This window comes from Natator depressus, chromosome 10, assembly GCF_965152275.1.
Source record: "Natator depressus isolate rNatDep1 chromosome 10, rNatDep2.hap1, whole genome shotgun sequence".
Lineage (NCBI taxonomy): Eukaryota > Metazoa > Chordata > Testudines > Cheloniidae > Natator > Natator depressus.
In genome coordinates, this window is record NC_134243.1 from 32,123,474 (window position 1) to 32,133,961 (window position 10,488).

Sequence of the window (10,488 nt, forward strand, 5' to 3'; positions counted from 1 at the left end):
TCAGTGTTTGCGTGAGAGAGTCTGAGCACATGTGATTGTGTCCGTGCAGGTGTGTGTGTGTGTCAATGGAGTGTCTGTATGTGACTGTGCACTTGTGTGTCAATAGAGTGAGTGAGTGAGTGTGTGTGTGTGTGAGATGGTGTGTATATGAGTCAGTGCATGTGTGTGTGTGTCAACAGGGTGTGTGTGTCTGTGCACATGTGAATGTGTGTCTCTATGTGTGTGTCAGTGTCTGTATGTCAGTATGTTAGTATATGTGTGCTAATACCTCTCTGTGTGTGTCAGTGTCTCTGTGTATCTCTGGGAGCCAGTATCTGTAGGTGTCAGTGTCTAGGTGTCAGTCACTGTCTCTGGGTGTCAATGTTTCTGGGTGTGTCACTGTCCGTGGGTATCAGTGTCTGGGTGTGTCTCTGGGTGTCAGTCAGTGTCTGGGTGTGTTACTGTCTCTGGGTGTCAGTCAGTATCTGGGTGTGTCAGTGTCTCTGGGTGTCAGTCACTGTCTGGGGGTGTGTCACTGTCTGGGTGTGTTTGAGTGTCTGGGTTTGTGCCAGTGTCTCTGGGTGTCAGTCAGCGTCTGGGTGTGTTTGAGTGTCTGGGTGTGTGCCAGTGTCTCTGGGTGTCAGTCAGCGTCTGGGTGTGTTTGAGTGTCTGGGTGTGTGCCAGTGTCTCTGGGTGTCAGTCAGCGTCTGGGTGTGTTTGAGTGTCTGGGTGTGTGCCAGTGTCTCTGGGTGTCAGTCAGCGTCTGGGTGTATGTCAGCATCTGGGTGTCAGTCAGCGTCTCTGGGCGCGTCAGTTCGCTAGGCGGCGGTGTAGCGGGCCGGCAGGCGGAAGATGGCGGCGGTGGGGTTGACCTTTGTCCGGCGGCTGCTTCGCTCAGGTGCGTCCCGGCCCCGGTCCCGCGCGTGGGGAGCTAACTGGGGCCGTTCCCGGCGTGCGCTGGTCCCGGTCCCGGCCCTCCGCGCCCGGCCGGGCCCCGCCGCTGACTCGTGCGTGTCTTGCAGGGCCGCGTCCGGGGCTGTGCGGAGCCGGAGGCCGGGAGCCGGGGGCCGCCCCGCGCAGAGCGATCGGCCACGGCCGGGTGGCGGTGGAGCTGGACAGCAGCGCCGGTGAGGGGCGGCCTCTGTGTGTGTGTGTGTGTGTGTCTACAGTGCGCTGGTGGGGGTGTACATGTACAGCCTGCCGGTGTGTGTGTGTACAGCGTGCTGGGTGCTGTGTGTGTGTACATGTACAGCCTGCCAGTGTGTGTACAGTGCACTAGGCTGTGTGCGTGTACGTACACGTATAGCGTGCTGTCTGTATGTGTATGTATAGTGTGCTGTACGTGTATGTATGTGTACAGCCTGTCGAGGGGGGTGTGTGTTTGTACAGTGCACTGGGGGTGGGGGGGTGTATGTGTACGGCAGGCCGGGGTGGGTTCTTTTACAGGTACGGTGCTCTAGGCTCTGTGTGTGTACGTGTACAGTGCACTAGGCTCTCTCTAACAGTGCTATGCATGATGCCTGCGGTACAAAGTGCTGACACTTGGTAATGGATCCGGAAAGCTGCTGTGATTGTTTTAACATGCATGTGACTTGTCTCTTGCAGTGACTTAGGCCTATGAGCTTCTGCACGTACACGCATTTGGATGAAGGAATAGGCCTTCAGCCCTACAGCAGTTTGCCATGCTGATCTTCACAAGCACACCTCAAATAATCTATATTTAAAGTACACAGTGCCTGTCAGTTCCCTATGTGAGCACTGCCAGTCCCATTTGGATGCCTGTCAGTGGAACACGACCACGACCAAGGGAACAATATTTACAAGAAAAATGTAGCCTCTCCACTGCGGCTCCTGTCCAATCTGTGTTAGCCCTCTTGAATACAATGGGACACACTGCTTACTCCTTTTGATGGTAGCTGCTAGAGCTTGGAACACCCTATTTCTCGTTAGTGTAATTCATGTAGAGCTGCATTTCAAGGGGTTCTTCCACAAGATGGGCAGTCAGGAGAACTGGGTTCTGCCACACTGTGATTGTGGCTTTATATCTTTCTGTGCCTCCGCCTCCCATCTGCAGGCAGGAAACAATGTTTCACAGGGTGTTGGGAAGCTAAAATGATATTAGTGGAGTGCACGGATCTTTGCATGGGAGGAGCTAGAGAGATGCCAGATACCCTAACAGGCATGATGCGGGTGGAGAAAATCCAGCAATTTAGTTATGTAAAGTGGCATGGCCAGTTACCCGTAGACTTTAAGGTCAGAAGGGATCGTTGTGATCATCTAGTCTGACCTCCTGCACATTGCAGGCCACAGAACCTCACCCAGCCTCTCCTGAATATACCCCTAACTTCCGGCAAAGTTACTGCAGTCCTTAAATCATCATTTAAAGACTTTAAGTTACAGGGAATTCACCACTAGTTTAAACCTGTAAGTGACCTGTCCCCCGTTGTGCAGAGGAAGGCAAAAAACCCCCAGGGTCTCTGCCAATCTGACCTGGAGGAAAATTCCTACGCTAGCATCCAGGCCTGATCTAGTCTGGTCTTGGGAACGTTTAGAGATCTGGAGTGTGGTAATTAGTGGCCTGGCAGACATTGCTATGGTCATCTCCAGTGGGTTCTAATTCCTCTTATTTTCTGTGGTGCAGGGGTAGCTGTGATGAAGATGGAGAACCTTCCTGTGAACAGCCTGAGCTTGGACTTTCTAACAGAGTTTCTAATAAGCCTGGAGAAACTGGAGAATGACCGAGGCTGCAGAGGGGTCATCCTGACGTCAGTATGTTTACAGTGAAATGAAGATACTCTTTACAGGGCCGGTTTCAGCTGGCCAGTAGTGCCAGGTGTTGTTATGTGCAGGGTGTGAGTGCCGGACCCTGGTTTGTTCCTTTGCTTCATGCGTAGCCATATTGCTCTCTAGCAACCAGTTCAGGCGATATCAAAGCATGGCATTGGTAGGCTCTGAAGGCTGTTGCATTGAGCCATCTCTGCCTGAGGGAGGTCATTGCTACAGGGGCCTTCAAGGATGGAAGAAAATAAAGTGGGCTACAAAACGGGCTGATTTGGGAGGGAAGTACTCTGTCCTCTCTCTTTTTTAAATTCACCTGGCATTTTCTGGCATCAGATTTGAAATTAACCACAAGCTTTGCTAACTAAAAATAATTATTGCAAAGAAATGAATTTCCCCTTTATTTGTATGTATCTTTGTTATTTTTCTTGCTGGTAAGATCCCTTGAGTTATCCGTTTAATATAACTCTAAGGAAATTTGCAAAATATTAAAGACATTTGTTTGCACAGTTTTGTACACATGTGATCAGGTCAGGTTCTACCAGACCATGTTGCTAACAAGTTGAAAGGTCAGTCACTATATATTTGATGTTTTTCTTACATTATTTTAGGGTGCCCCCAAAATCTTCTCAGCTGGCCTGGATATTATGGAGATGTACGGGAAGAGCGCAGAGCACTATGCAGAGTTCTGGAAAGCCGTTCAGGAGATGTGGCTCAGGCTGTACCAATCCAACATGGTGACAATAGCGGCTATCAATGCAAGTCATCTTTATACCTGACTTCATAGGAGGCTCTCAATTGTCAGTCACTTGCCTTGCTATATTGGTACTGTGGGGGCAGGGACAGGAAAGGAAGAAGGCTTTATGTACGAACACTAGAATGTATACAGGGACTGTGTGTGCAAAATATACATGTGTATGTTTCACATGCACCTCCACACAGAAATATGCAGGGTCCCTACTGTTGGAGGTTGGTTCTGTTCCTGATTCTCAGATATAGGCATGAATGAGAGAGATTTACACTGTCAGTTGCTCCAAGATGGTTTTGTGTATTGCAGTGGGTGGACAGCTTCCATAATGCACTGCCAGCCATACGTTGCACCTGGGAGGTGCTGAGCACCTCCCGGTCCCTCTGGTTGAAGTGGGACTTGCTCAGCACGGCACAGGAAGCCCGAGCTCCACAGTGCCTCGCATGATTACAGCTCGCTAGCCGCCTTAGCAGCCTCTTAAAGTGACAGGTCACAACAGAATCTCCTGCAGGGTGCTGGCTCTGATCGAATTCTTTGTTTCTGCTGCACAGACATAGCAAAGAGTGCGCCCAGCCCCAAGAAGCCGTGTCTCAGAGCGGCTTTATCCCAGATGCTGTGTGTGCGGGAGGGCTTGATGGCTAGCTGGGGAGGGCACGGTGGAAAAGGTGGCTACTTGTGGCGTTATCATGATTTTCTCCCCCATCCTGAGACCCTCCTTTCTTGGAGTCCATGAGTCCAAGGACTGTAGGGATGGGAGAGGATGGAGCACCATTCTTGCTACTTTTTGCTTTATTGTCCCCGATACAGCCCACACTTGCAAGTGGCAATCTGGTTTGGAATTCATGCTGCTTGGACTAGCATTAGGGGGAGCCGCTCTGTGGCTACTGCTGCCTAGCCACTGGGGGACATGGTCAGAGGTGGTGTCACACCTGAAGAAGCCATGTTGCCAGGCGAGGGAGAAGCTAGCAGAGCAGTGCTGAGGGGCAAGCCCGACAAGATGACAGCTCCTTAGATCCTGGGTTCTCCCTCCTTTCCAGCTTCCCTCCACCCCCCTCAGCTCCCCCAAAGCCCTCCCACTGGAGGAGACGGTTGCTCAGAAACTCCACCAAATGAGCTCAGATTTGTTTCCTGGCCTCTCTGGCTCCTTGCTAGGGTTTCTCTGCAGGAGGGGAGAAGCTATTCCTGTGTTACAAAGGGATGTAGGTTACCTTCTTGAAATGTGCTTGTGTCACATGCACAACTTCCTAGTTCCTACTTGATGAATTGAGTAAATGATTCTAGCTAACATTTGTGCTTTATTAGTTAACGTGTTACCTTGAGAGTTTGAGGGAATGAAATCCAAGGGCAGGCGTTGTGGAAGGAAGAGGTGATTGCACTCTGCTGTTAAATCCACAGCAAGGGCACTTCAGATGTCTTCTGGCATAAGTTAATATGCAGTAATTGGTTATTGTTTCTTGGGTTACACTGGCCCATCTGGTGATTTCTGTGTATTGATTGGTCACTCGCTTTTATTTTTCCACAAAATAACTGCTGGCATTGGCCATATCTCTGCGACTAGCAAGTGCTCTTGAATTTCTCTCTGAGGCTGAATGTATGAGGAAGGGAGGCAGCTAGGACTTTTTAAAAGTGACACCATCGGGTCACGTACAGTCTCAAGTGTAGGTTTCCCAAAGCGCAAGGCCAATGGCAATGTTTCCTTGGAGTTTTTAAATATAAATTCCCCTAGGAAAAATATTTTTGGTTGTTAAAAAAAAAAAAAAAAACCCTCAGCAAAACCCTACTCCACTGCGGAGTTTGCAACCCAAACAAGGCAGCCTCCTGCTAGAGCTGGAGAACCTGGCAATGACACTGATGAGGAATAGAGGTGAAATTGACTAGTTCATTTCCCAGGCTGGGAAAGTTCGAACAGTTAACAGCATAAATAGCTGGGGGGGGGGGGTTAAAATAGAATTTTAAAATGTAAAACAATTAATAATATAGGGCAGGAATTGTTTTAATGCCTTTTTTTACTCTGACCATGTCCCTTCGCAGATTTATAGGGACATGACTTTAAAGCCTTATCCCCAGTGCTGTTCTGAGCACGTCCTGCATGCCATAGATGATGCTGTTATGGTGAGAGGAGATGGAGTATTTTAGAACTAGAAGCATGTTGTGGAGATTTAGCTAGACCCAGTCTCTTCCTTCCTGTGCCAGGGGTCCAGCCCGGCAGGGGGCTGTCTGATGGCCATGAGTTGTGACTACAGAATCATGGCAGAGAACCCAAAGTACAGCATTGGACTGAACGAAACGCAGCTGGGTATTGTTGCACCTTTCTGGTAAGGTTACACTGTAATCAGACAAGTGTATTTATGTGGGAGGACGGGAGCAGTGCTGCTATGAAATGTGTATTCAGAGACACCAGAGTCTCTGACAGGACAGAGTTTATTTGTATGGGGGTACCACATACAGTCCCAGCCCCATTGCGCTGGGTGCTGTACATACACATAACAGAGAGACAGTCCCTGCCCTTTAGAGCTTACAATGAAAGTATAAGACAAGAGAATGGGTGGCTGCAGGCAGGGGGACCGCAAGGCAACACAGATGATACCAGTCAGTCTGCAAAGCAGCCAGCATGCTTGCCTGACCATTGCTGAGTGGTTTGAAGGTGTCCCAGCAGAGGTGAGTTCTAAAGAGGGATTGGAAGGAGGACAGGGTGGTTACTTAACATCAGCTCTTTGTTTTGCTGTCTCACTGCTTCTCTTTACACTTGCTGGTTGTTCTGTGCTTCCCCTGCCTGAGCGTTTCCTCTCCTCTCTCCTAGGTTTAAGGATACAATGGTGAACACTATTGGAAACCGAGCTACAGAGCGTTCCCTCGAGCTGGGGCTCTTGTACTCCCCGCCTGAGGCCCATAAAATAGGCCTTGTAGATCAGTTAGTACCAGAGGAGAATATACAGAGCACGGCTGCTGCTGTGATGTCACAGTGGTTAGCTATTCCAGGTAAGAGACTTCCGGCTGCGGGATGCTGCTGCCGTTCTCTGCTCCTGTCAAAGAGCAGTGAGCTCGTGGCCAGAGTGTGCTGGTCACCTGGCGTAGCACAGTGAGAGTGATGGAGGGGAATGAGACGCAATCGGAGAGCGAGGCTTAACAGTCCCTAGTTCATCTGCATGTGGTAATGTCAGCAATATTTATCCTAGATTGATTAAAAAGGAGGCAGAATAGTATTGGACCAGATCCTCTAGCAAACCTCTGAGAAACCCTGGGCTGGCAAGGTCCCAGAGGGAAGGTGAACTGCAGAGAGACCCAGGCAATTGGACTATAACAGTTCAGTGCAGCCTCTGGAACCAACTAGAACAGTCCAGCTTGTAAGCACCTATGGGAGAATCCAGTGCCAAACAGCCTGGCATGGTTTGTTTCTAGTGAGCTCAAGGGGCCCCTTGGCTATCTTTGGAGAAGTTATCAAGTTCATGACCAGAGACAGCTCCCACTGAAATGAGTTGTAAAGCTGCTATTGGCTCCCATGAGATCAGGAATAAAGGCAGTGCAATGAGCATACTGGGGTTGAGATGCCATGGATGGCAGGCCAGCCAGTTCCACCTGGCTAGCGTGGGGTTCAGACACGGTTTCACAGAGCTGACGCTGCCGTAAGGCCAGTGAGCCACTGCTGGGCTAGGACAGTGCATGGAGGGGGAAGAAATTCGAAGCTCGCTGTATGACTTGGCTCGTGTATGAATGGTGGCAATTTTCAGCTCAGCATGCAACGAGCCAGTGTGAGGGGCAAGTGCTGTCCTATGCCTGAAAGCCGTTGGGTGGGATTTAACACAGATCTGAGCATTTGAAACAGAAGCTGCCCAGCCGACAGGAGATGCGCTCTGCATGTGCCTGCTACTCGGGGAATGGACTGAGAGACCAAAACCAAGTCTGGGCCTTCCCAGCCCCTCTCCCCTGACACATTACACCCAGCTCTTATGTATCGTTGGATCTCACATTCCATTCCCAATTCCTTTGCCTTCTAGAACCTTTGTAATCTGGGACTGACAGGCAGGTGCCCAGGATGCTCCCACACATCCTTGGCTTGGGAGCAGGTCCCCAAGCATCTCTTGGGCCCTGCACTCTCAGGATGGGAGGATGTCGGGATGCCCATCAGTCCCTGGCCCCTTATTCCAGAGGGGAGCAAGTCACCAGTCCCTTCTTGTCTGGCTTCCTGGAGGCTCCAGTGCAGATCTTGCAATCCCCACACTAGGGCCCTGACCCAGTACTGATCCTTGAAATTCATGTGTACTAGAGTATGTGCTACACAGGGGCCGTGGTGGGTTATCACTCAGAGGAGCCTCCAGTATATGTGTGGGCAGCTGATCTGTTTCTTTCCCAGATTTGTTCTTGCACAAATACCTGGAAAATGAAATGCGTGTTGCACTAATGCACTCTCTTGTGTTGCACCAGTAAAACGAAAGGCAGACCATGCTAGAATGACAGTGCTTGCTCTGTATAATGCTGCTGGCAGAGCTAACTTGCATTTACTGACTTTAACTGAGCAATCAGACCCTCATGAGAACACTTATTTCATTACAGTCTCTTAATCAATGTGCATTATAGCAATTGGACACTGGTGCAGGAAAGGCAAATGTGTTGGATATTCCTAACCAAACAGCACAAGCAAGTAAATTCTGCTCTGGTGACTGCTCTGCTTTTCAGAGCCAGGTTCACTTCTGCACATCGCTTTTTACAAGAGCTCCATACAAATAGGAGTGGGTTCAGTGGAGAGGAAAGGCTGGAAGAATAATTGCTCTGAGGAAAGCTTTAAAAGCATGTAGGGTCTTAGAGGAAAGGTATGAAGCAGAGCAGGGGAGGGCTGGACAGCTTTGGAAACAGAGGTGGTGGGCTGCCATCCGGACCCTGCTGCAGTTTGGTTTATGCAACTGGTGGCAGACAAGCATTGTGTGCTCTCTAACTTTGGTTGATCTGTTCCTCACTTGAGAGCTTACTCTTCCCTTTGCTGTGTGCCTGAGCCAGAGATTCCCCACTGGAGGGCTCCTTGGCCGTGCTCCTGAGGATCTCTCCTGATGGGGATGTGGCTGGTCGTGTCGTGGAGAATGTCTGTGCTCTGGGATAGGCTTCGGGAGAGTTTCTGTGACTGAAACGACTTATGTTCATAATAGCACCTGCCAGCCAAGGCTCTCACAGTGAGTGCAGCAGTGGCTAATGCAAGACCAAAGCTGTCCTGGAAGTGAGGTGTATGGAGAGTGTCCATAGTGTGGTGGGGATGGACTTCCTTAATACATAATTACATTCTCTGTGTTTGGAACTCAGGGCCGTGTCCTCACACAGCTGATGTAAACTGGTGCAGATTCCCTGAAGTCCATGGAGCAATGCTGAATGTCACCAGCTGGGAAACTGGCTTTATTGTGCTGTTCTGGGAGCTGAATCAGAGGACATGCCCCAGGGGATGGGGCAGTTAACGTTTGTTCATGGTGGTATCACTTGTGTCAAACAGTGTTGACAAAGGGCATTGATTTTTAAGGCCAGAAGGGACCACTGTAATCTTCTAGTCTGATCTCCTGTACAGCACGGGCCAGAGAAGTTCACCTGGTTATCCCTGCACTGAGTCCATCACAGGTGTTTGACAGAAGCATCTTCCAGAAAGGAGTCCAGTCTGGCTTCAGGGACACCAAGAGATGGAGAATCCACCACTTTCCTTGGGAGGTTGCTGTGGTGGTTAATCACCCTCATTGTTAAAAAATTTGTGCCTTGTTTCCAATTTGCCTTTGTCTGGCTTCAGCTTCCAGCTCTTGGTTCTTGCTCTGTCATTCCCTGTTAGAATCAAGAGTGTGTTAGGACCCAGTATTCTTTTCCTCAGGAAGGTAATTACACCCCGTGGTCCTACTACTGACAGGTGGACCTCTGGCTGTAATGTACACTGACCCTGCTCGGCCAACATGCTCTCTCTCTCTACTCCACAGACCATGCCCGTCAGATCACCAAGTCCATGATGAGGAAGCCGACTGTGGACCGTCTGCTCGCCCACCGTGAATCTGACATTCAGAACTTTGTCAGCTTCATCACGAAAGACTCCATTCAAAAGTCTCTCCAGATGTACATGGAGATGCTAAAGCAGAGGAGAGGCTGAGGAAGCGTCCTGTCCCGACATGGAGTCGCTGGCGTGGAAGACTGAAGAGCCATATGCCAACCTGTGAACACTCTGCAATAGCCTTAGATTTTTAAAATGAAATATTTTTCTGTGTAATCGATCCGATTTATCCTGGCTGTCACCTTAGCCTCCTGTTTCTAGCCCTTTCACGCTAGTGACCTGTCTTATGGTGCCTTATACTGATGCCTTCTTCCTGAAGGGTCTGCAGGAAATGTTTGATTGGATGATCCAAATAAATAAATGAGTGGTCAGCCCGTTGCTACTGTGAAATATCATCCGCTGGCATGGCTGGGGTCTCCTGGAGCTCAGATATTTGCCTTCCAAAAAGCGTGAATGTTAAAAATGTGAATTGTCAATAAAATGTCTTGAAAGGAGGACAATTGAGAGAGGGACACTTTATTTTCCACATGGGCTGTGTCTGTCCATACTGGGCACTAACTAAACGTTACAGCTCCTCCAGGCTGGGGAGTGTGACTGTAACAGCCAGGTGGTGTTAGGGGGCTTATTCCTTCACCCACTTACTTCCCTGGTCTTTCTCGCATGAACAGAGAGCAACAATACCCAAAGTCCAAAGGTGCAAACAATTCAATGTTTATTGAGGTGAACTTCCAGCAAGCATGATTCCAGTTTCCTTCCTTAGTGTCCCCCTTCCCAGCTCTGACACCACAGAGCCTTAAACCTGTGTCCTTGTTCCCATTCCTGTCCTTAGCCAAACATGATTCCAATTTCCCCACCCCCATTCCCTGTTCCCATTTCCCCACCCCACTTCCTGATTGACTGCAGACTATATTGTAAAACTTGAGTTCTGCTTAGCTATACCTTAACCAATCATTTTCCTGAAATTTAACTAACCAAT

At 49.5% G+C, this 10,488-nt stretch overlaps 1 protein-coding gene across 1 annotated transcript; it reads left to right on the forward strand.

Annotated features, from left to right (window-relative positions):
- The first annotated feature begins 727 nt into the window (after positions 1 to 727).
- Positions 728 to 10,003, forward strand: ECI1 (enoyl-CoA delta isomerase 1). Its single transcript, XM_074965650.1, has 7 exons — positions 728 to 877; positions 1,002 to 1,106; positions 2,621 to 2,748; positions 3,369 to 3,515; positions 5,699 to 5,820; positions 6,306 to 6,484; positions 9,445 to 10,003. Exons 1-7 carry the CDS (start codon positions 832 to 834, stop codon positions 9,609 to 9,611), a joined length of 894 nt encoding a protein of 297 aa, XP_074821751.1. The 5' UTR covers positions 728 to 831; the 3' UTR covers positions 9,612 to 10,003.
- Positions 10,004 to 10,488: the final 485 nt, after the last annotated feature.